This window comes from Antedon mediterranea, chromosome 8, assembly GCF_964355755.1.
Source record: "Antedon mediterranea chromosome 8, ecAntMedi1.1, whole genome shotgun sequence".
In the NCBI taxonomy this organism is placed as follows: domain Eukaryota; kingdom Metazoa; phylum Echinodermata; class Crinoidea; order Comatulida; family Antedonidae; genus Antedon; species Antedon mediterranea.
Genome location: NC_092677.1, coordinates 24,296,195 through 24,323,545, shown reverse-complemented (window position 1 = coordinate 24,323,545; position 27,351 = coordinate 24,296,195). Strand labels below are relative to the sequence as shown.

At 33.0% G+C, this 27,351-nt stretch overlaps 1 protein-coding gene across 5 annotated transcripts in view; it reads left to right on the top strand.

The window, feature by feature from the left end:
* LOC140056140 (uncharacterized) overlaps positions 1–12,079 on the top strand; it is a 31,220-nt gene extending 19,141 nt beyond the window's left edge. For all 5 annotated transcript variants that reach the window (XM_072101407.1, XM_072101408.1, XM_072101410.1 and 2 more), the window contains 2 exons: positions 3,565–4,566; positions 5,204–12,079. In XM_072101407.1, the coding sequence (XP_071957508.1) occupies positions 3,583–4,566; positions 5,204–11,170 (6,951 nt within the window). In that variant the 5' untranslated portion in view covers positions 3,565–3,582 and the 3' untranslated portion in view covers positions 11,171–12,079. The remainder of the gene's footprint in view (positions 1–3,564; positions 4,567–5,203) is intronic.
* Positions 12,080–27,351: the final 15,272 nt, after the last annotated feature.

Here is a 27,351-nt window from a genome sequence, read left to right as displayed (position 1 = left end):
GACCAGCATTTTTATAGAGTACAAAACTTGACTTCTTTTTACATTGACCATAACAACCTTACCAGCCTCGCTGACTGATAAAAACCTTTTAATAGTCTGTATCCAGCTAATAGATATGCAGTTGCCTGGATTGACCATTGCTCTAACACCCTGGGAAAAAAGTATCAATATTTTCAAATTTGTAATAAAAATATAACTATGCTTTTAATAAACAATGTTCATGCATTTTGTAAAATCGTATTCTTACAAAAATATATTACATGAAGCCACACTTTAAGTCAAAATTACAAATATATCTGATTATAATATTTTATTTCAATTGTAAAGCCGAAGATGCGTAAAATTCATTTTATTTGCTTGATTTTTTTTTAGAATTCTTGCGTCATTACAAATTTTTTTAGGAAGTATGTTGTCAAATTAAAATGATTATCTAAAACCGCAAGTTAAATACAAAATGTTTACGACTAGTGTGTCCATGTTGAATGATACTGTGCTAGTGCTTCAAATAACTTGTTGACTTTATAATAATAATTAAACGTTTGTGTGTGCTTAACCATCTGGACGCTGTAAACAATTCTTCAAGGAATTACACATTACAGAATTCCGAAACTTGTCGACCTGCTAGTTTACTTTATTAATCATTTTTCGCAAACTTTCTTTATTTAACTCTTTTGTTCGTTTTCGGCCGTTTATCCTTTTATAATATATTAATATTTAATGAATGAGAATATGTTTTAACAAACGTTTATGACGTCCATTTTTCTTTTAAAAGCTAGACGTATTATAAATTTTTGTTTTCGTCTTTCGTAATATTATAAATTAGTGATGTTTGTCAACTATATCATTTAAAGAAGCTTCCTAATGTTTTACGCAATAAAGATTATTCAGAATTTCTTATGTAAATGTTTATGTTCGCAAAAATTGCAAGCTAAATCAGTGCCGAAATGCTACGCCTGAGGAGAGAAGAGAACTTATGCGTGTACTGACCTCAAACACAGGAAATTATGTATGACTGTGCACCGGGAAATTTAATTTGTTGCTTTTACATTATACATTTTGTAAGGGACCTACTGGAAATTCTACGTTTTTCAAATCTAGTCATTATTTTGCGAAGTTCATTTTTTTTCTAATAATATGTGCTGCTTGGTTCTACCAAATGTTATAAAATAAATGTGCGTTTTTATAAGTATCAAAATTGAGTATGTTACGGCTGACTGCACAGGCAAGTTAATCACAGCTAGCGCTATGGATTGAAATTGCACGAGAATTTACTTCCCGTCATTTAACACTACAGTACGCTTTCGTGGGTAGGTGCATAAATTATTTTGAAAGTGGTTTAATTAATTAAATTTAAAATTCTCAATTTATAATGTATTTTTTGTCGCACAATACTAATAACAAATTGATCATGATGTGTGACAAGCTATAGTTACATTCCATATTTTTATTAATTGGTACGAAAAAGGAATTCTGTACAAAAGACTCTGGTAATTATTGCCATCAAAATGCGTTAATATTTTGCTATCATCTATATTTTATAATTGGAAATCCAAATTATTTGCTTTTTTTATACACAATTGTTGTAGAAAACATATGAGTTAAAACGGTGTTGTCGTTTCACTTTATCTGTTGAATAGTATAAGATATAACGAGTTTTTTCGTTACAAATGCACTGAAATGCCTTGCACTACAGTGGTAGTACAAGGGGTGCCAAAACAATACGTCTGATTTGTCCCAGCTGGATTGGTATTAGCTATGCTTGATTTGCTTTCGTAATTAACATGGATTGCCTTGAGGTGACCGAACAGCTTCCACATTTGGTAAGCTAAGTCACGGCTTAATGTAAATATGATAGTCCTGCTTGCTGGTGTCACTTCCTATGTATGACACCCTTACAAACCTTCCCATACAACCTTGTTCCCTTTCGATAATTCCCACCAAAATTACAATCTAATTAATCGTTTTTTCAAATTAATTACAGTACAGTATATTATAGAGGCAAGAAAAGCACAAATGTACTGTATACGTACAGTAAATATTGAATGTGTTGCATGTCTATAGCTAAACTTAGTGTGTTGAAAAATATGTATTTAACTTTGATTATTAATCCAAAGGCAAATTACCGGTACTGAAAAAAATGACAATGCTGTGGGTATCAGTGGCTGGATCTCAATGGAGATACCAAAAAAAAAAAAAAAAGCGAAAAGCTAAATCAAAACGATAAAGTAAACAGCCAGAAAAGTTAGTTAGTTAACTTTGATTATTAATATTTATTTGTTAATAATTCTGTACAAATTACTAAATGTAGTAATAGTAGTATTTCAGTTATATTATTTAAGGACACTTTCCCAACATTTTGTAAATATAATGCATATTAATTTAAAAACATTAACCAGGTCATTCCTTGTCTTAAATGTATGTTTTATGGTTAATTTTGAAAAAAAGTGAAAAACAATGAACCATCTAAGTAGCTCCCATAGAATGGCCTTTTTCGAACAGTCTTAGGCCTAGCCTAGCTAGGCTTAGTTTCGTAGGCCTAGCTGGTAAACATCGGTAACATTCAAACACCGTATGCCAGGCCTAGCCTGCCGTTGTCTAGTTGCTGTATTAATTGTCTTTAATTGGGGAAGACCCGGTATTCTCGCTGAAAAGTTACTTATTCCATTTGTTTTTCTTTTGTGATCGATCAAAAGTGGGTGCATCACAGAAGCAAAATTAAAATACTGTATCAATCGATAAGCGTGCAATTCATGCTGGTATTATAAAAATATTGGGGAAAAAAATGCATGAAATTATAGAGGGTGCTATTATACAATCTTAAAAAATGTTTTGGAGAAATGCAGTTTTAACCTCTAGTTAATAAAATAGCCTGAATAATACAGGTATACATTATCTTTATTTTTCCATATAAAAAATAAAGGTGTGGGGGGAATTTCCACTTAAGCTTGGTTCCCACTAGGATGCAATGCAAGGACATTAGTATTCAGTAATTTTACATTCACAAACTATTTATTATTCAAACTGTCGCTTGTCATGGTCAATTCGCTTGCATCCTTGAGTTTTCTTTTTTTATATATATTTAGACAAATTGCCAGGGATAACCATAGGCCAATTCATTCACTATCCTTCCTAAAGGTGGCAATCCTGTTCACAATACAAACACACAAGATGCTCTACATAAACAAAGTCTTATTTGTTGATATACAGTTTGGGGTACATCATTGTTCTAAAAGGAACTGATAAGTTTCTCAACGTTTGAATCAATTTCTCATTCAACAGGAATGAGAAAAAGTCTTTAGGTCTCTAAATTTCTTTAGGAGTGGAGTTCTAATTTGTCGTTAAAAAATCCTGACATGACAGGACTTGAACTTGATTGATTGAGCTGAGCATTATAACCACCAAGCTACAATTCCACTGCATCCTAACAGGAACCAAGCATTAGAGGGAGACGATAGAATAACTCAGCTGGTTGCTAATTATCCATCAGTTTTATCACTACTTTAGTTGTAAATGTGAAAATATTTTCAAATATTTCCCTTAATGCTGGTTTTCTTTATCTTTTAGACAGTTCATGTTTAAAGAATGGAAGTTTCATCACTATCGGATCATCTGGTAGATAAACAAGAAAATGATGACAAAGAGAAAGGAATCAACAATGAAAATGAAAACATGAGTGATAAAACACCAGTGGTAGATGAAGGAGAAAAGGAGATTGACATTTGTGCGCAACAACATGAATCCATAGAATTAGAATTAAACAGTGATAACAATTCCACAAATGACAATCCAGAAAAGGCACAAGAACTAATTAAAGAATCAAATAATGTTTTAAATAATGAAGATAGCAATCAGCAAGGTGCTATTGAAGCTGATGATGTAAATTTGGAAAATGTTTTAAATTCAATGGATGTCACATCTTGCGATGTTCCACCAGAAACAAATCTCATTGACCAAACTGTAGATGAGAATATATCCATTGATGAAACCACAATTGTAAATGAAAATACATCTGTAGAAGAGAAAATGTCTGTAGAATCGGAAACATCTTTTGATGAAAATAAATCCGCAGATGAAAACAATTCCAAAGTTGTTGCACAAAAGTCTGGAAAAATTGGTACCTTGAATTCAATTCTTAAAAATCTCAGCGGTAAACAATCAACTGTTGGTGAAACAAATATGGATAATGTAACTGAAGGGACTAGTGAGGAATCGCCTAGTTCTTCACAACAATTAAAACAGACACCCATGTCTCGTAGACGTAAAGCTAACAAACCAACTAAGTTAGAGCAGTTTGACAAGATTGAAAGTCTTATTGACGCGGCATCTGACATCACAGATTTTTGTGATATTGCCAATACTTTACTTGGTGGCGAAAGTCCTTCAAATGAACCACCGTTTGATGAACCATTCCAAGCAAGTAACTTACAAATTACACCAGAAATAAAGAAATTACCAACAAATCTTTCTATACTATCAACTGATAATTCAAATAACTCTAATGTTGTACCACAGTCTGTTAGTATTGCAAACTCGCTGTTGAAGAACCAAAACACGCTCCACAATGAGGTAAATGTTCAGATATTGTATGTTTTAAATAAAGACTATATTTTGATTAACTTATTAAATTTACTTTATGCAATATCAAATTCGGAAGTAAATCTTTGTAATTATGTATAAAAATTTTCATCTACCTGTCAGAATAATTCCACCAGGTTGTTTCTACGATAAGTTATATATCAAATGTTTTAATGACGAGTGATCACCAACGTTTGTTTCAATTTCATTTCATTTACTGAGAGTGATCCTTCCAGCAGGAGAGCTAATGTTCGTACTTTTTATCCAATTAATTAAAATATTTTACTTGTATTTACACTTGATAAATTACATCCAAAAGAGATACAAATAAAAAAAAAATAAAACTAGATTTAATTTAATATATAAACTATATGACTCTTTAATATTTAAGTTGTATATAAGTCATAACTTAAAAGAAAGCATTTACAAAACCCAATATAAATTTTCCAATAGTCATGCACAATGAATCCAGTATTATGTCTCTGTGATAAATTGCTTAATGTCTTCTATTGTGCCAAAATGAAGTTGAATTTATCTTTGGGACTTTTGTGATTTCCTGAACTCTAGGTAGATATAGACCACTCAACAAAATTTTAAATTTTTATTTCTATCTCATTTGTTTTAAAAGGGAACACAGTCAGATTATGGAGCATCTGGATTGAAAAACCTCACAGAGAGTAGCCCACCACAGACTCAGCAAATTACATCCCCATCAGCCGGTTCTGCTACCAAACCAACTATTATAGTGCTACAAAGAGGCGATATGTTAAAAATGGATGCATCAGGAAATCTGGTAGTAGTTGGTAAAGGAAATGAATGTCCATCATCAAGTATGAACCAAACAGTTACAACACCTCCAATTCAACCCACCACGCCAGTAGTAGCCCAGCCTAGCAAGTCATCCGAGCCATTGATAATTAATGTAATTCAACCAAATTCACATTGGGATGGAAAGACACTTAATCCAGACCCAGCCATGAAGGTGCACTTACCAAATGCAAACACACAAGCTTCAGCTATTCTTCAACAAGCTGCAAGTCAAGTCACTATACCCTCTGTACATAATTACCAAAAATCCATAACATCACAATTTTATACACAGCCTATTGGTAATCCTATAGAAATTGCACCCAAAGTTCAACCGCATATGGTTAATCAACCATTACATCTACAAGAACATTATAAACAGGACTTACTAGCTAATAACATTCATCAAAATTCAATCTTGCAAAATGTGCTGATTGATGGACTTCAGCAAAAGGTGTCGGTCAATAAAACATGGGTACCACCTCCGAAAAATGCAAACCGATATGCTCACCAATCACAATTGAATCAACAATATCTACAGGATCAGTTGGATGATGCAAATTCACCAATTGTTCGCAAAATGTTGATGGAAAGTTTGCATCAGAAAATTAATATAAAACCAACATCATCTGCCGTACCAATGGCACCAATACAACACACATCACAGAAGAATACTCATACAGGAAAGATCCCAAGTGTTGTGAAGAAAGCGCCTCAAATGGCAAACAAGTTAAGCAAGGTTACGGCCAGTGATGTCCAAAATGCAATGTCATCCGTTTTTCAATGTGGAAAGTGTAGCCGTCTTTTTGTCAGCAAGGACTCGCTTTTTAAACATATTGTGACTGATGGACATATGGAATCTGGACAGGATAGTAAGGAGGCTGGTGTTGGGTACAGGTTCCCTTGTAATGACTGCAACTTAACATTTCAGTACAGATCTTCCTACTTAATTCATCATGACAGATTTTGTTCAAAGACTAAAAAACCTCGTGAAGAAACTGGAAAGTATTCATTAGTGTGTGCTGTGTGTCTTTTAAAGTTTGCCAATGAAACTGATCTTGCCAAGCATGAGAAATCATGGCACAGTCAAGATAAGGAGATTACATTGTCAAACATCGCTAAAGAAAAAAAATCCACAGAGCAAATTAAGAATAAAGATGAACCAGTTATTTTAACTGAAATTGAATCTAATGAAGCTAATGAAGAAAGTGTGTACAAAATGGTGCTTAAAGAACATAGTTCCGCGAGCTCTACGGACAGTGCTTCCTCCAAAGAACCAATTAAACCTGTTATAATCAAAATGAGTAGCATAAAGAAAAATGTTGGTAAAATAATATCTGAACCTCCAAAAAGAAAGGGTAGAAAGAGAAGGAAAAGACCTAAAAGGCATCTAAGGAAGTCGTTGAAATTAGCAACAGTCAAGAATGAACTTTCGAAGGCATTAAAAGATGCTAAGATGGTTAAAGATGAAGTTGTTACTCAGATTCAACCCAATAGTCAACCTACAAACTATAAAGAGATTGAAATTGTCAAGGATCCACATGCAACCACTCGATATCTTATTGAAACTCATGGTTCTATTGATAAAAGCAAACCACGACCATTTGTATGTTTGATTTGTTCAAAAGGTTACGATTCAGAACATTGCTTGCTGGAACACATTAAAACCCATGTTAAGCCTTATTCATGTGGTGAATGTGGGTGGCCATCATCTAGAAAAGACAACATCGCAAAACACATTGAAACAGCACACAATGGACCAAAATATGAAATGAAAAGGAAACGACCTGGTGAAGAACACTTTTCTCCTCCAAAACCAAAGAAACATTGTGTAGTAAAAGTGGGAAAAAAGAGGGGCAGAAAGAAGAAAGGTACTGTAGAGGTAAAGGAAGAGGAAATTGACGAACAAAACTATGGCAAAGATGAAAATGGCGAAGATGAAAATATGAACCAAAGTAATGGTAACGATTCTTTGATGGACATGAATGAAAATAATGAAACAGATGATGATAAAGATGAAGAACAAGAGGCAGATGAGGACGATAAAGAAGAAACATGTAAAGTAGCAGAGCGAGAACTAAAAAAAGAGCCTGATGATGACGATGAGGAAGAAGTTACAAAATATCGTGGGAATGCAGAAAAAGGTCTAGTGGAAAATATTAAAATGGAACAAACAACTGATCAAGAAGAAGAAGCTCAAGGTCAAAGTGCTAATGATAATCCTACAGATGAAGTGGAACCTTCAGAGAACATAGATAAAATGGAACCTTCAGAGAACATAGATGAAATGGAACGTTCAGAGAATGTAGATGAAATGGAACCTTCAGAGAACGTAGATGAAATGGAACCTTCAGAGAACGTAGATGAAATGGAACTTTCAGAGAACGTAGATGAAATGGAACTTTCAGAGAACATAGAGGAAATGGAACCTTCAGAGAACATAGATGAAATAACAGATGGTGAAAATTTTGAAAATAATATAGAAGAAGTTGAGGAACATCAAGAAACACAAGTTTCACAATTGATGGAAGCTGAAGAAGAACTAATAGAAAAGTCATCCCTACAAGAAACACTAGACTTGCAATCGGATGTGGAAATTGTATCAGATTATCCTAAAACAGGTGTTCAAAACAGTCAAGATCATTCGCAAATAACAAACATTCCTGAAGTAAGAGAAATAGAAGAGAGTGTGGCAGTAAGTGAACAAGTGGGAGTGGAAAACAACAAAGAAACACTCGCAATTAAAATTCCATCCTATTCAATATCAACTGAACAAAACATGGTTTCCCACATCATTCCAGAACCAAATCCATCTGCACTTACTCAGCCTATTCTCATAGATGTATATTCAACCACAACATCTGAAAATACTAAACAAATACAGCAGCTTAACAACAATCAAATACTTCCAGCACCACCACCGTTAATGAGAAGACCAGATATTCCTCGTGTTGACTTGCAGAGTAAGGCATCAGATTCTTCTAATAGTGACATCAATGCTATTAAACCTTCTATTAGTAGTAGTATGCCGATCATTAGTTCTGTCCAGAGTTTACATAACCATGTGAATCATCCTTATGGCTCAGCAAGTGAACAAAGTCACTTTCAACCTTCTTTAAATGACCAAAACATTTATCCACCAAACACTGATCTTAGAATGGTACAAGCAAGAGGATGTGGGTTTGGTGCAGGATCAATTCAATCAAGACCAGTTTCCTACCAATCGGATCAAAATGTACAAAGAGGAAGCTTTTTACAAAGTATGCTTAAAGCTCCTCCAGCCAACTTTATTAGAATGCCAAATAGACCGGAACCAATCAGAAAGTTTTACAGTCCTCAAAATAGAGTATCAAATAATCATTCTGATCTGAACTATACATCAAATGTGCCTTATCAATCAAATTTCAAGTCACCAAGTACTGTCCAAAATCAGTACATGCACCATTCCAACACGTTTCACTATCCAGCGAAAACAAATGAAATGCCACAGCAGCCACAGTTCATTCAGTCACCTCCAATCAGAATTCAACCACAGAAGGAATCTTTCACCGCCATGCTTGAAGGATTTCAGCCTATGCAAGAAGTAAGGTCACCATGGCCATATTTACCGCCACCAAATGGATACCGTGGTGGTAGAACGCAGCCATCACCACATCACCATTCCCCCAGACAAGCATGTCAATTTCAGTACCCTAGTGCCAATAATTCTCCAATTGTACAATCACCTGTATATAATCAGTACAGATTGCCAAATGTTGCAGTTTTTCAGGACCGAAATCAAAATGAAATGCAGCATAAAGATGGTAGTCAAAATGGCCACTTATATACAAATAATAATGTTATGGATGGTTCAAAGGCACATGTATTCCAGAATCAAAATGCACCTACACAATATCTGCCACCCCCTCCTGCTTACACAGATAACAGACAAGTATCTTCCAACCAGAGCATTCCTACAAATGGTTGTTCTTTACCCATGCAAAATAATTCGGGGGAAAAAATATCAACTTTCAAGGCAACTTATGTAACACCAGAACATTCTAGCCCTACTGATATCCTGGAAGCATCCGTTAACAGACTTATTCCAGAACTACAATCAGATCGTGTTTCCCTCCAGAATGTTGAAAATAATTCTACACATGTTGCTCCAGTTAACATTGAAGATGTGAGAAATGAAACTTCTAAACAGCCAGAAGTACACCAGGAATGTTCACTTGGAATTATTCACAATGAAAAAACCGATGGTAGTCTTTCTGATGTTGTGATTGCAGAAGAGAAAACATCTAATTCACCTCATGATAATGTGACATCACCAAAAGTCTTCAGTATATACACAGAAAGGCCGTATATTTGTCACATATGCAGTAAAGGATTTAAGCGCCGTAACAACTTAAAAGATCATGTAAGAATTCATTCACGACCATACAAATGTGGTGAGTGCTCATTTAGCACGACTCGCTGGCAATATCTTGGTGATCATTTGCGAAGAAGTCATGGATTTTCTGGCGATGATGCCGAACTGGAAAATATTTTTAAAGTTTCTGGGAAAAAACTGAAACCAACTGATGAAATTCCAGAAACTAGTTTAATGCCAGTGACCAGTCAGGTTCCTGGAAGTACACCAGAGGATGGCCAAATAGTCTCATCAGAATTTAGCTTTGAAAGTAGAAAGCGAGATCGTCCTCGTAAGAGGTCATATGGCGGTGATTTAGTCGATTTTTATGGACAGACAAATTGTGATCAAGATTTGTTTAGTTCATCAGATTATTCTACACCAACTATTACCAATGTTTGTTCAACTGCTGGAGATCTTGTAGTTAAAGAAAGACCAGATGGTAAAAGTATGTTTGCAACTAAAGTTAATCATAATGTACAGTGTCCCAAAGAAGAACCCGTAGAAACTACTATCGAAGAATCACCACAGAAAGAAGTAGATCATGTAGTAACAAGTCAAGATATTGAACCTAAGTTAATCAAAGAACCAGATAACTTGCTTGTTAAAGAAATCAAAGTAAAAGAAGTTGAGATAAAAACTGAAGCAGCAGATGATGCTAGTGATAAAATGTCTTCTATTAGTAGAGAGGGAGAGGTTGCTGTTAGCCCCTTTACACCAACTTCTGGAGTGGCTGCAGTTGACACAGATTTATCAAAGATAATTGTGGCTGAAACAGGCGAGACATTTGAACAAGGATCATTACCAGATGCTTCTTCATTGCAGTTGTCTCCAGTTTCTCCACGACGAAGGCAGACGAAAAGAAGCAATGTAGAAAAAAATGTGAATTTAACACCACAGAAGGATGAAACAGAAAACCTAATAAACATTAAAAGAGAATCTCCAGATAAGCCATCAATCACTGGAAAGGAAGGCCTTGTTGGTCTTGACCTTACTGACTATTATATCATGGTAGATGTTGTGAAAGGCATCCGAGATCCTCGTCCATTTAAATGTGTGTTTAGTGAAGATTGCAATAAGATGTTTAAATGCAAGCAGCATATGCGTGAACATCTCTTTACCCACTTAAAACCATACAAGTGTGATGTTTGCAAGTTAGGCTTTCCAAGAACAGATTACCTTGCAATTCATAGTAAAGAGGTTCATGGTATCACACCATCTAAATCCAAACTTTTCGAAAAACGCAGAAGTGCCAACACCAGAGCTGTGAAGTGCAGAATGAGACCGACCAAAGATCGTCGCCGACAAGCCGTTCATGAAGACTATGTACTGAACGGAGAGGAGATTGATTTTAATGATCCTCCGCAAGCAATTGTACAAGGAATTGTTGTCTAAAGTATCGCAGATAGATGCACGACACATGGTTTGAAGGAAATGGGGTCATGCACGTTGTGTTTACAGGAATTGTTGTTTCTCCCAATCCCTTCCCAACATTGCATCATTATGTCGATATCAAGCTATCTGCGATCAACCTTATGTCCCAAATCAAATATCCTATTGAATAAACATCTCTTTTTGCTGTATATCTTGTATCTCATTTATTTGTTTTAAACTGTAAGTACATGTGCATATAACTAGATAAATGACCATGTTATTAGTATTAAAGTCATTGCATGTTACATTCATTATATTTCTTTTAATTCGTCTTTCGTAGCTGTTTTTAGATCTTTTTAAAAAAAATTATACTCAATGTATGCTTTATACAAAAAGAATTGTTAAAAAGATGAAATGTCATCTTAAACATCTCATGTGTGGTGAATGCCACAGTGTTTTTAATTTGTATAGTTTCGGTATTTAACATTTTGTTTAATCTTCCATGTATTTTCTTTCCTGCAAATAGTCCATTTTACTTTTGAACTTTCGTTCCATTTTTTTGTTTGTACAGTGTATTAAAATGTTACTCAAATCTTAATAAATAATAATCTTAGAACTTTCCCTTATTAATGTGTGGATAAAGAGGAAGAGAGTTTTTTTGTTTGGGAATAGACTATTAAGGCTATTTAGGCCTAGGCTAAATTATGCAATGATAATATTTTAACAAATGTGATGAAGATTCATTCCAATGTTCTGCTTTCCTTCTTGTTAATGCTAATTTTGTTGTTAGTAATAAACAAATAGTGTTGTTCAAATTTTTTAAGGTTTCTTGTTTATAAAATTATGTACAATTAGTTGCTTCTATAATGTAGTAACTGAAATATATTTTTTTTACTGCACGCACAAACAGATTGTAAACAGACATGTTTGATGACAATGAATAAGCTTTTTTTGCTAAATAAATTATTTGGAATATTATCTATGTCACTACGATTTGTGTCCCTTTTTTAGTTCCATGCAACAGGACTCTACAGCTCACTATGTCGGTCGGTAAACATAACTTGAGCACGCGACTGCAGCCATGTATATGGCCTTGTTTGGTGTTGTATATAAACACTCCTGAATAATAAGTACTAATAGTTTTAAACCTATAGTATAGGAAAATTTTTCGAAAAATCGGCAAAATATCGACTTTTAAAATTGTTATGAGGTAACATGCGCAGAACAATTTTGAAAATCAATAATTAAGCGATAATATTGCCATTTATGCACATATACTGTGTCAACATCATCTTATAGAGCCATAGTAACTAGTTAAATAAAAGGGTTGAAATTTGGTCGATTTTTGAAAAATTTTCCTGTACAGGGATTTTTTCAAAAAATTACCAATTTTTGACATTTTTATTTTTTGATAAAACTGGTTACTATAGCATAATTGACATGCGCAGAACCCATTATTCGATCCTGCGCATGTTTATTATGCTATAGTAACCATTTATGTCAAAAGTGGTTACTATAGCATAATAAACATGCGCAGAGTCGAATAATGCGTCTGTGCATGTCAATTGTGCTACAGTAACCAGTTTTATCGAAAAATTGACTTAGATAGATTAAACTGATATCAAGATAAGGTCAGAAAGCGATAAAACGCATAGTGATACCAGACCGACAGACAGACCGACAGATCATAAGTCAGCTCTCCTTCTCCTTCTGCCTAAGTCAGCTGTGTGACTTAGGCAGAAGCACACAAAATATAGTATATACACAAAAAAACGATCTGAGCATGTGCAAATGTATATAACAGCACGCAGATAATGTACAGAGGGCAGTATAATGATATAAGCAGTGAGTTAGGCAGATCATAAGTCAGCTCTCCTTAATTGCCTAAGTCGCACAGCTGACTTGGGCAGAAACACAAAAAATATAGTATATTGATATAAGCAGTGAGTTAGGCAGAAAAACAAAAAAACAAATTATGACTTCGACACTTTTGTTATGAGGCTGTCGATATCATCTACATACAAAAAATGCTACCTTTAAGTAACAAAATTTAATAGCATTAGCTCTTCAGATTAAAATTAACACTGATGATTTTAGAAAAGGAAAGTAGAAATAAAAGCGAAAGAATTTGTAACAAATGGGTTAAAAAATATACTATAAAAATGTATTTCTTATTTTATTTTAAAAATCATCAGTCTCCTCTCCTTAATTGCCTAAGTCACACAGCTGACTTAGGCAGAAACACAAAAAAAACGATCTGAGCATGTGCAAATGTATATAACAGCACGCAGATAATGTACAGAGGGCAGTATAATGATATAAGCAGTGAGTTAGGCAGATCATAAGTCAGCTCTCCTTAATTGCCTAAGTCACACAGCTGACTTAGGCAGAAACACAAAAAATATAGTATATTGATATAAGCAGTGAGTTAGGCAGAAAAACAAAAAAACAAATTATGACTTCGACACTTTTGTTATGAGGCTGTCGATATCATCTACATACAAAAAATGCTACCTTTAAGTAACAAAATTTAATAGCATTAGCTCTTCAGATTAAAATTAACACTGATGATTTTAGAAAAGGAAAGTAGAAATAAAAGCGAAAGAATTTGTAACAAATGGGTTAAAAAATATACTATAAAAATGTATTTCTTATTTTATTTAAAAAATCATGAGTCTCCTCTCGTTAATTGCCTAAGTCACACAGCTGACTTGGGCAGAAACACAAAAAAACGATCTGAGCATGTTCGAATGTATATAACAGCACGCAGATAATGTACAGAGGGCAGTATAATGATATAAGCAGTGAGTTAGGCAGATCATAAGTCAGCTCTCCTTAATTGCCTAAGTCACACAGCTGACTTAGGCAGAAACACAAAAATATAGTATATTGATATAAGCAGTGAGTTAGGCAGAAAAACAAAAAACAAATTATGACTTAGACACTTTTGTTATGAGGCTGTCGATATCATCTACATACAAAAAATGCTACCTTTAAGTAACAACATTTAATAGCATTAGCTCTTCAGATTAAAATTAACACTGATGATTTAGAAAAGGAAAGTAGAAATAAAAGAGAAAGAATTTGTAACAAATGGGTTTAAAAATATACTATAAAACTGTATTTCTTATTTTATTTAAAAAATCATGAGTATCCTCTCCTTAATTGCCTAAGTCACACAGCTGACTTAGGCAGAAACACAAAAAAACGATCTGAGCATGTGCGAATGTATATGAAAGCACTCAGATAATGTACAGAGGGCAGTATAAAGATATAAGCAGTGAGTTAGGCAGATCATAAGTCAGCTCTCCTTAATTGCCTAAGTCCCACAGCTGACTTAGGCAGAAACACTAAAAATATAGTATATTGATATAAGCAGTGAGTTAGGCAGAAAAACAAAACAAAAATTATGACTTAGACACTTTTGTTATGAGGTTGTCGATATCATCTATATACAAAAAATGCTACCTTTAAGTAACAAAATTTAATAGCATTAGCTCTTCAGATTAAAATTAACACTGATGATTTTAGAAAAGGAAAGTAGAAATAAAAGCGAAAGAATTTGTAACAAATGGGTTAAAAAATATACTATAAAAATGTATTTCTTATTTTATCTAAAAAATCATGAGTCTCCTCTCGTTAATTGCCTAAGTCACACAGCTGACTTGGGCAGAAACACAAAAAAACGAACTGAGCATGTTCGAATGTATATAACAGCACGCAGATAATGTACAGAGGGCAGTATAATGATATAAGCAGTGAGTTAGGCAGATCATAAGTCAGCTCTCCTTAATTGCCTAAGTCACACGGCTGACTTAGGCAGAAACACAAAAAATATAGTATATTGATATAAGCAGTGAGTTAGGCAGAAAAACAAAAAACAAATTATGACTTCGACACTTTTGTTATGAGGCTGTCGATATCATCTACATACAAAAAAAGCTACCTTTAAGTAACAAAATTTAATAGCATTAGCTCTTCAGATTAAAATTAACACTGATGATTTTAGAAAAGGAAAGTAGAAATAAAAGCGAAAGAATTTGTAACAAATGGGTTAAAAAATATACTATAAAAATGTATTTCTTATTTTATTTTAAAAATCATCAGTCTCCTCTCCTTAATTGCCTAAGTCACACAGCTGACTTAGGCAGAAACACAAAAAAACGATCTGAGCATGTGCGAATGTATATGAAAGCACTCAGATAATGTACAGAGGGCAGTATAATGATATAAGCAGTGAGTTAGACAGATCATAAGTCAGCTCTCCTTAATTGCCTAAGTCACACAGCTGACTTAGGCAGAAACACTAAAAATATAGTATATTGATATAAGCAGTGAGTTAGGCAGAAAAACAAAACAAAAATTATGACTTAGACACTTTTGTTATGAGGCTGTCGATATCATCTATATACAAAAATGCTACCTTTAAGTAACAAAATTTAATAGCATCAGCTCTTCAGATTAAAATTAACACTGATGGTTTTTAGAAAAGGAAAGTAGCAATAAAAGCGAAAGAATTTGTAACAAATGGGTTAAAAAATATACTATAAAAATGTATTTCTTATTTTATTTAAAAAATCACGAGTCTACTCTCCTTAATTGCCTAAGTCACACAGCTGACTTAGGCAGAAACACACAAAAATATAGTATATTGATATAAGCAGTGAGTTAGGCAGATGATAAGTCAGCTCTCCTTAATTGCCTAAGTCACACAGCTGATTTGGGCAGAAACACAAAAAAAACGATCTGAGCATGTGCAAATGTATATAAAAGCACTCAGATATAATGTACAGAGCGCAGTATAAAGATATAAGCAGTGAGTTAGGCAGATGATAAGTCAGCTCTCCTTAATTGCCTAAGTCACACAGCTGACTTAGGCAGAAACACAAAAAATATAGTATATTGATATTAGCAGTGAGTTCGGCAGAAAAACAAAACAAAAATTATGACTTAGACACTTTTGTTATGAGGCTGTCGATATAATCTCTATACAAAAAATGCTACCTTTAAGTAACAAAATTTAATAGCATTAGCTCTTCATATTAAAATTAACAATGATGGTTTTAGAAAAGGAAAGTAGAAATAAAAGCGAATGAATTTGTAACAAATGGGTTAAAAAATATACTATAAAAATGTATTTCTTATTTTATTTTAAAAATCATCAGTCTCCTCTCCTTAATTGCCTAAGTCACACAGCTGACTTAGGCAGAAACACAAAAAAACGATCTGAGCATGTGCAAATGTATATAACAGCACGCAGATAATGTACAGAGGGCAGTATAATGATACAAGCAGTGAGTTAGGCAGATCATAAGTCAGCTCTCCTTAATTGCCTAAGTCACACAGCTGACTTAGGCAGAAACACAAAAAATATAGTATATTGATATAAGCAGTGAGTTAGGCAGAAAAACAAAAAACAAATTATGACTTCGACACTTTTGTTATGAGGCTGTCGATATCATCTACATACAAAAAATGCTACCTTTAAGTAACAAAATTTAATAGCATTAGCTCTTCAGATTAAAATTAACACTGATGATTTTAGAAAGGAAAGTAGAAATAAAAGCGAAAGAATTTGTAACAAATGGGTTAAAAAATATACTATAAAAATGTATTTCTTATTTTATTTTAAAAATAATCAGTCTCCTCTCCTTAATTGCCTAAGTCACACAGCTGACTTAGGCAGAAACACAAAAAAACGATCTGAGCATGTGCAAATGTATATAACAGCACGCAGATAATGTACAGAGGGCAGTATAATGATATAAGCAGTGAGTTAGGCAGATCATAAGTCAGCTCTCCTTAATTGCCTAAGTCACACAGCTGACTTAGGCAGAAACACAAAAAATATAGTATATTGATATAAGCAGTGAGTTAGGCAGAAAAACAAAAAACAAATTATGACTTCGACACTTTTGTTATGAGGCTGTCGATATCATCTACATACAAAAAATGCTACCTTTAAGTAACACAATTTAATAGCATTAGCTCTTCAGATTAAAATTAACACTGATGATTTTAGAAAAGGAAAGTAGAAATAAAAGCGAAAGAATTTGTAACAAATGGGTTAAAAAATATACTATAAAAAATGTATTTCTTATTTTATTTTAAAAATCATCAGTCTCCTCTCCTTAATTGCCTAAGTCACACAGCTGACTTAGGCAGAAACACAAAAAAACGATCTGAGCATGTGCAAATGTATATAACAGCACGCAGATAATGTACAGAGGGCAGTATAATGATATAAGCAGTGAGTTAGGCAGATCATAAGTCAGCTCTCCTTAATTGCCTAAGTCACACAGCTGACTTAGGCAGAAACACAAAAAATATAGTATATTGATATAAGCAGTGAGTTAGGCAGAAAAACAAAAAACAAATTATGACTTAGACACTTTTGTTATGATGCTGTCGATATCATCTACATACAAAAAATGCTACCTTTAAGTAACAAAATTTAATAGCATTAGCTCTTCAGATTAAAATTAACACTGATGATTTTAGAAAAGGAAAGTAGAAATAAAAGCGAAAGAATTTGTAACAAATGGGTTAAAAAATATACTACAAAAATGTATTTCTTATTTTATTTTAAAAATCATCAGTCTCCTCTCCTTAATTGCCTAAGTCACACAGCTGACTTAGGCAGAAACACAAAAAAAACGACCTGAGCATGTGCAAATATATATAACAGCACGCAGATAATGTACAGAGGGCAGTATAATGATATAAGCAGTGAGTTAGGCAGATCATAAGTCAGCTCTCCTTAATTGCCTAAGTCACACAGCTGACTTAGGCAGAAACACAAAAAAACGATCTGAGCATGTGCAAATGTATATAACAGCACGCAGATAATGTACAGAGGGCAGTATAATGATATAAGCAGTGAGTTAGGCAGATCATAAGTCAGCTCTCCTTAATTGCCTAAGTCACACAGCTGACTTAGGCAGAAACACAAAAAATATAGTATATTGATATAAGCAGTGAGTTAGGCAGAAAAACAAAAAACAAATTATGACTTCGACACTTTTGTTATGAGGCTGTCGATATCATCTACATACAAAAAATGCTACCTTTAAGTAACAAAATTTAATAGCATTAGCTCTTCAGATTAAAATTAACACTGATGATTTTAGAAAAGGAAAGTAGAAATAAAAGCGAAAGAATTTGTAACAAATGGGTTAAAAAATATACTATAAAAAATGTATTTCTTATTTTATTTTAAAAATCATCAGTCTCCTCTCCTTAATTGCCTAAGTCACACAGCTGACTTAGGCAGAAACACAAAAAAACGATCTGAGCATGTGCAAATGTATATAACAGCACGCAGATAATGTACAGAGGGCAGTATAATGATATAAGCAGTGAGTTAGGCAGATCATAAGTCAGCTCTCCTTAATTGCCTAAGTCACACAGCTGACTTAGGCAGAAACACAAAAAATATAGTATATTGATATAAGCAGTGAGTTAGGCAGAAAAACAAAAAACAAATTATGACTTAGACACTTTTGTTATGATGCTGTCGATATCATCTACATACAAAAAATGCTACCTTTAAGTAACAAAATTTAATAGCATTAGCTCTTCAGATTAAAATTAACACTGATGATTTTAGAAAAGGAAAGTAGAAATAAAAGCGAAAGAATTTGTAACAAATGGGTTAAAAAATATACTATAAAAATGTATTTCTTATTTTATTTTAAAAATCATCAGTCTCCTCTCCTTAATTGCCTAAGTCACACAGCTGACTTAGGCAGAAACACAAAAAAAACGACCTGAGCATGTGCAAATATATATAACAGCACGCAGATAATGTACAGAGGGCAGTATAATGATATAAGCAGTGAGTTAGGCAGATCATAAGTCAGCTCTCCTTAATTGCCTAAGTCACACAGCTGACTTAGGCAGAAACACAAAAAAATATAGTATATTGATATAAGCAGTGAGTTAGGCAGAAAAACAAAAAAACAAATTATGACTTAGACACTTTTGTTATGAGGCTGTCGATATCATCTACATACAAAAAATGCTACCTTTAAGTAACAACATTTAATAGCATTAGCTCTTCAGATTAAAATTAACACTGATGATTTTAGAAAAGGAAAGTAGCAATAAAAGAGAAAGAATTTGTAACAAATGGGTTTAAAAATATACTATAAAACTGTATTTCTTATTTTATTTAAAAAATCATCAGTCTCCTCTCCTTAATTGCCTAAGTCACACAGCTGACTTAGGCAGAAACACAAAAAAAAACGACCTGAGCATGTGCAAATGTATATAACAGCACGCAGATAATGTACAGAGGGCAGTATAATGATATAAGCAGTGAGTTAGGCAGATCATAAGTCAGCTCTCCTTAATTGCCTAAGTCACACAGCTGACTTAGGCAGAAACACAAAAAATATAGTATATTGATATAAGCAGTGAGTTAGGCAGAAAAACAAAAAACAAATTATGACTTAGACACTTTTGTTATGATGCTGTCGATATCATCTACATACAAAAAATGCTACCTTTAAGTAACAAAATTTAATAGCATTAGCTCTTCAGATTAAAATTAACACTGATGATTTTAGAAAGGAAAGTAGAAATAAAAGCGAAAGAATTTGTAACAAATGGGTTAAAAAATATACTATAAAAATGTATTTCTTATTTTATTTTAAAAATAATCAGTCTCCTCTCCTTAATTGCCTAAGTCACACAGCTGACTTAGGCAGAAACACAAAAAAACGATCTGAGCATGTGCAAATGTATATAACAGCACGCAGATAATGTACAGAGGGCAGTATAATGATATAAGCAGTGAGTTAGGCAGATCATAAGTCAGCTCTCCTTAATTGCCTAAGTCACACAGCTGACTTAGGCAGAAACACAAAAAATATAGTATATTGATATAAGCAGTGAGTTAGGCAGAAAAACAAAAAACAAATTATGACTTCGACACTTTTGTTATGAGGCTGTCGATATCATCTACATACAAAAAATGCTACCTTTAAGTAACAAAATTTAATAGCATTAGCTCTTCAGATTAAAATTAACACTGATGATTTTAGAAAAGGAAAGTAGAAATAAAAGCGAAAGAATTTGTAACAAATGGGTTAAAAAATATACTATAAAAAATGTATTTCTTATTTTATTTTAAAAATCATCAGTCTCCTCTCCTTAATTGCCTAAGTCACACAGCTGACTTAGGCAGAAACACAAAAAAACGATCTGAGCATGTGCAAATGTATATAACAGCACGCAGATAATGTACAGAGGGCAGTATAATGATATAAGCAGTGAGTTAGGCAGATCATAAGTCAGCTCTCCTTAATTGCCTAAGTCACACAGCTGACTTAGGCAGAAACACAAAAAATATAGTATATTGATATAAGCAGTGAGTTAGGCAGAAAAACAAAAAACAAATTATGACTTAGACACTTTTGTTATGATGCTGTCGATATCATCTACATACAAAAAATGCTACCTTTAAGTAACAAAATTTAATAGCATTAGCTCTTCAGATTAAAATTAACACTGATGATTTTAGAAAAGGAAAGTAGAAATAAAAGCGAAAGAATTTGTAACAAATGGGTTAAAAAATATACTATAAAAATGTATTTCTTATTTTATTTTAAAAATCATCAGTCTCCTCTCCTTAATTGCCTAAGTCACACAGCTGACTTAGGCAGAAACACAAAAAAAACGACCTGAGCATGTGCAAATATATATAACAGCACGCAGATAATGTACAGAGGGCAGTATAATGATATAAGCAGTGAGTTAGGCAGATCATAAGTCAGCTCTCCTTAATTGCCTAAGTCACACAGCTGACTTAGGCAGAAACACAAAAAAATATAGTATATTGATATAAGCAGTGAGTTAGGCAGAAAAACAAAAAAACAAATTATGACTTAGACACTTTTGTTATGAGGCTGTCGATATCATCTACATACAAAAAATGCTACCTTTAAGTAACAACATTTAATAGCATTAGCTCTTCAGATTAAAATTAACACTGATGATTTTAGAAAAGGAAAGTAGCAATAAAAGAGAAAGAATTTGTAACAAATGGGTTTAAAAATATACTATAAAACTGTATTTCTTATTTTATTTAAAAAATCATCAGTCTCCTCTCCTTAATTGCCTAAGTCACACAGCTGACTTAGGCAGAAACACAAAAAAAACGACCTGAGCATGTGCAAATGTATATAACAGCACGCAGATAATGTACAGAGGGCAGTATAATGATATAAGCAGTGAGTTAGGCAGATCATAAGTCAGCTCTCCTTAATTGCCTAAGTCACACAGCTGACTTAGGCAGAAACACTAAAAATATAGTATATTGATATAAGCAGTGAGTTAGGCAGAAAAACAAAACAAAAATTATGACTTAGACACTTTTGTTATGAGGCTGTCGATATCATCTATATACAAAAATGCTACCTTTAAGTAACAAAATTTAATAGCATCAGCTCTTCAGATTAAAATTAACACTGATGGTTTTTAGAAAAGGAAAGTAGCAATAAAAGCGAAAGAATTTGTAACAAATGGGTTAAAAAATATACTATAAAAATGTATTTCTTATTTTATTTAAAAAATCACGAGTCTACTCTCCTTAATTGCCTAAGTCACACAGCTGACTTAGGCAGAAACACAAAAAACGATCTGAGCATGTGCAAATGTATATCAAAGCACTCATATAATGTACAGAGGGCAGTGAGTTAAGAATATCATAAGTACAGTCAGCTCTCCTTAATTGCCTAAGTCACACAGCTGACTTAGGCAGAAACACAAACAAATATAGTATATTGATATAAGCAGTTAGTTAGGCAGAAAAACAAAACAAAAATTATGACTTAGACACTTTTGTTATAAGGCTGTCGATATCATCTATATACAAAAAATGCTACCTTTAAGTAACAAAATTTAATAGCATTAGCTCTTCAGATTAAATTTATAAAAATGATGGTTTTAGACAAGGAAAGTAGAAATAAAAGCGAAAGAATTTGTAACAAATGGGTTAAAAAATATACTATAAAAATGTATTTCTTATTTTATTTTAAAAATCATCAGTCTCCTCTCCTTAATTGCCTAAGTCACACAGCTGACTTAGGCAGAAACACAAAAAAAAAACGATCTGAGCGTGTGCAAATGTATATAACAGCACGCAGATAATGTACAGAGGGCAGTATAATGATATAAGCAGTGAGTTAGGCAGATCATAAGTCAGCTCTCCTTAATTGCCTAAGTCACACGGCTGACTTAGGCAGAAACACAAAAAAATATAGTATATTGATATAAGCAGTGAGTTAGGCAGAAAAACAAAAAACAAATTATGACTTAGACACTTTTGTTATGAGGCTGTCGATATCATCTACATTCAGAAAATGCTACCTTTAAGTAACAAAATTTAATAGCATTAGCTCTTCAGATTAAAATTAACACTGATGATTTTAGAAAAGGAAAGTAGCAATAAAAGAGAAAGACTTTGTAACAAATGGGTTAAAAAATATACTATAAAAATGTATTTCTTATTTTATTTAAAAAATCATGAGTCTCCTCTCGTTAATTGCCTAAGTCACACAGCTGACTTGGGCAGAAACACAAAAAAACGATCTGAGCATGTTCGAATGTATATAACAGCACGCAGATAATGTACAGAGGGCAGTATAATGATATAAGCAGTGAGTTAGGCAGATCATAAGTCAGCTCTCCTTAATTGCCTAAGTCACACAGCTGACTTAGGCCGAAACACAAAAAATATAGTATATTGATATAAGCAGTGAGTTAGGCAGAAAAACAAAAAACAAATTATGACTTCGACACTTTTGTTATGAGGCTGTCGATATCATCTACATACAAAAAATGCTACCTTTAAGTAACAAAATTTAATAGCATTAGCTCTTCAGATTAAAATTAACACTGATGATTTTAGAAAAGGAAAGTAGAAATAAAAGCGAAAGAATTTGTAACAAATGGGTTAAAAAATATACTATAAAAATGTATTTCTTATTTTATTTTAAAAATCATCAGTCTCCTCTCCTTAATTGCCTAAGTCACACAGCTGACTTAGGCAGAAACACAAAAAAACGATCTGAGCATGTGCGAATGTATATGAAAGCACTCAGATAATGTACAGAGGGCAGTATAATGATATAAGCAGTGAGTTAGACAGATCATAAGTCAGCTCTCCTTAATTGCCTAAGTCACACAGCTGACTTAGGCAGAAACACTAAAAATATAGTATATTGATATAAGCAGTGAGTTAGGCAGAAAAACAAAACAAAAATTATGACTTAGACACTTTTGTTATAAGGCTGTCGATATCATCTATATACAAAAATGCTACCTTTAAGTAACAAAATTTAATAGCATCAGCTCTTCAGATTAAAATTAACACTGATGGTTTTTAGAAAAGGAAAGTAGCAATAAAAGCGAAAGAATTTGTAACAAATGGGTTAAAAAATATACTATAAAAATGTATTTCTTATTTTATTTAAAAAATCACGAGTCTACTCTCCTTAATTGCCTAAGTCACACAGCTGACTTAGGCAGAAACACAAAAAACGATCTGAGCATGTGCAAATGTATATCAAAGCACTCATATAATGTACAGAGGGCAGTGAGTTAAGAATATCATAAGTACAGTCAGCTCTCCTTAATTGCCTAAGTCACACAGGTGACTTAGGCAGAAACACAAACAAATATAGTATATTGATATAAGCAGTTAGTTAGGCAGAAAAACAAAACAAAAATTATGACTTAGACACTTTTGTTATAAGGCTGTCGATATCATCTATATACAAAAAATGCTACCTTTAAGTAACAAAATTTAATAGCATTAGCTCTTCAGATTAAATTTATAAAAATGATGGTTTTAGACAAGGAAAGTAGAAATAAAAGCGAAAGAATTTGTAACAAATGGGTTAAAAAATATACTATAAAAATGTATTTCTTATTTTATTTTAAAAATCATCAGTCTCCTCTCCTTAATTGCCTAAGTCACACAGCTGACTTAGGCAGAAACACAAAAAAAAAAACGATCTGAGCGTGTGCAAATGTATATAACAGCACGCAGATAATGTACAGAGGGCAGTATAATGATATAAGCAGTGAGTTAGGCAGATCATAAGTCAGCTCTCCTTAATTGCCTAAGTCACACGGCTGACTTAGGCAGAAACACAAAAAAATATAGTATATTGATATAAGCAGTGAGTTAGGCAGAAAAACAAAAAACAAATTATGACTTAGACACTTTTGTTATGAGGCTGTCGATATCATCTACATTCAGAAAATGCTACCTTTAAGTAACAAAATTTAATAGCATTAGCTCTTCAGATTAAAATTAACACTGATGATTTTAGAAAAGGAAAGTAGCAATAAAAGAGAAAGACTTTGTAACAAATGGGTTAAAAAATATACTATAAAAATGTATTTCTTATTTTATTTAAAAAATCATGAGTCTCCTCTCGTTAATTGCCTAAGTCACACAGCTGACTTGGGCAGAAACACAAAAAAACGATCTGAGCATGTTCGAATGTATATAAAAGCACTCAGATAATGTACAGAAGGCAGTATAAAGATATAAGCAGTGAGTTAGGCAGATCATAAGTCAACTCTCCTTAATTGCCTAAGTCACACAGCTGACTTAGGCAGAAACACACAAAAATATAGTATATTGATATAAGCAGTGAGTTAGGCAGATGATAAGTCAGCTCTCCTTAATTGCCTAAGTCACACAGCTGATTTGGGCAGAAACACAAAAAAAACGATCTGAGCATGTGCAAATGTATATAAAAGCACTCAGATATAATGTACAGAGCGCAGTATAAAGATATAAGCAGTGAGTTAGGCAGATGATAAGTCAGCTCTCCTTAATTGCCTAAGTCACACAGCTGACTTAGGCAGAAACACAAAAAATATAGTATATTGATATTAGCAGTGAGTTCGGCAGAAAAACAAAACAAAAATTATGACTTAGACACTTTTGTTATGAGGCTGTCGATATAATCTCTATACAAAAAATGCTACCTTTAAGTAACAAAATTTAATAGCATTAGCTCTTCATATTAAAATTAACAATGATGGTTTTAGAAAAGGAAAGTAGAAATAAAAGCGAATGAATTTGTAACAAATGGGTTAAAAAATATACTATAAAAATGTATTTCTTATTTTATTTTAAAAATCATCAGTCTCCTCTCCTTAATTGCCTAAGTCACACAGCTGACTTAGGCAGAAACACAAAAAAACGATCTGAGCATGTGCAAATGTATATAACAGCACGCAGATAATGTACAGAGGGCAGTATAATGATACAAGCAGTGAGTTAGGCAGATCATAAGTCAGCTCTCCTTAATTGCCTAAGTCACACAGCTGACTTAGGCAGAAACACAAAAAATATAGTATATTGATATAAGCAGTGAGTTAGGCAGAAAAACAAAAAACAAATTATGACTTCGACACTTTTGTTATGAGGCTGTCGATATCATCTACATACAAAAAATGCTACCTTTAAGTAACAAAATTTAATAGCATTAGCTCTTCAGATTAAAATTAACACTGATGATTTTAGAAAGGAAAGTAGAAATAAAAGCGAAAGAATTTGTAACAAATGGGTTAAAAAATATACTATAAAAATGTATTTCTTATTTTATTTTAAAAATCATCAGTCTCCTCTCCTTAATTGCCTAAGTCACACAGCTGACTTAGGCAGAAACACAAAAAAACGATCTGAGCATGTGCAAATGTATATAACAGCACGCATATAATGTACAGAGGGCAGTATAATGATATAAGCAGTGAGTTAGGCAGATCATAAGTCAGCTCTCCTTAATTGCCTAAGTCACACAGCTGACTTAGGCAGAAACACAAAAAATATAGTATATTGATATAAGCAGTGAGTTAGGCAGAAAAACAAAAAACAAATTATGACTTCGACACTTTTGTTATGAGGCTGTCGATATCATCTACATACAAAAAATGCTACCTTTAAGTAACAAAATTTAATAGCATTAGCTCTTCAGATTAAAATTAACACTGATGATTTTAGAAAAGGAAAGTAGAAATAAAAGCGAAAGAATTTGTAACAAATGGGTTAAAAAATATACTATAAAAAATGTATTTCTTATTTTATTTTAAAAATCATCAGTCTCCTCTCCTTAATTGCCTAAGTCACACAGCTGACTTAGGCAGAAACACAAAAAAACGATCTGAGCATGTGCAAATGTATATAACAGCACGCAGATAATGTACAGAGGGCAGTATAATGATATAAGCAGTGAGTTAGGCAGATCATAAGTCAGCTCTCTTTAATTGCCTAAGTCACACAGCTGACTTAGGCAGAAACACAAAAAATATAGTATATTGATATAAGCAGTGAGTTAGGCAGAAAAACAAAAAACAAATTATGACTTAGACACTTTTGTTATGAGGCTGTCGATATCATCTACATACAAAAAATGCTACCTTTAAGTAACAAAATTTAATAGCATTAGCTCTTCAGATTAAAATTAACACTGATGATTTTAGAAAAGGAAAGTAGAAATAAAAGCGAAAGAATTTGTAACAAATGGGTTAAAAATATACTATAAAAATGTATTTCTTATTTTATTTTAAAAATCATCAGTCTCCTCTTCTTAATTGCCTAAGTCACACAGCTGACTTAGGCAGAAACACAAAAAAACGATCTGAGCATGTGCAAATGTATATAACAGCACGCAGATAATGTACAGAGGGCAGTATAATGATATAAGCAGTGAGTTAGGCAGATCATAAGTCAGCTCTCCTTAATTGCCTAAGTCACACAGCTGACTTAGGCAGAAAAACAAAAAAATATAGTATATTGATATAAGCAGTGAGTTAGGCAGATGATAAGTCAGCTCTCCTTAATTGCCTAAGTCACACAGCTGACTTGGGCAGAAACACACAAAAAAACGATCTGAGCATGTGCAAATGTATATAAAAGCACTCAGATAATGTACAGAGCGCAGTATAAAGATATAAGCAGTGAGTTAGGCAGATGATAAGTCAGCTCTCCTTAATTGCCCAAGTCAGCTGTGTGACTTAGGCAGAAACACAAAAAAATATAGTATATTGATATAAGCAGTGAGTTAGGCAGAAAAACAAAAAACAAATTATGACTTCGACACTTTTGTTATGAGGCTGTCGATATCATCTACATACAAAAAATACTACCTTTAAGTAACAAAATTTAATAGCATTAG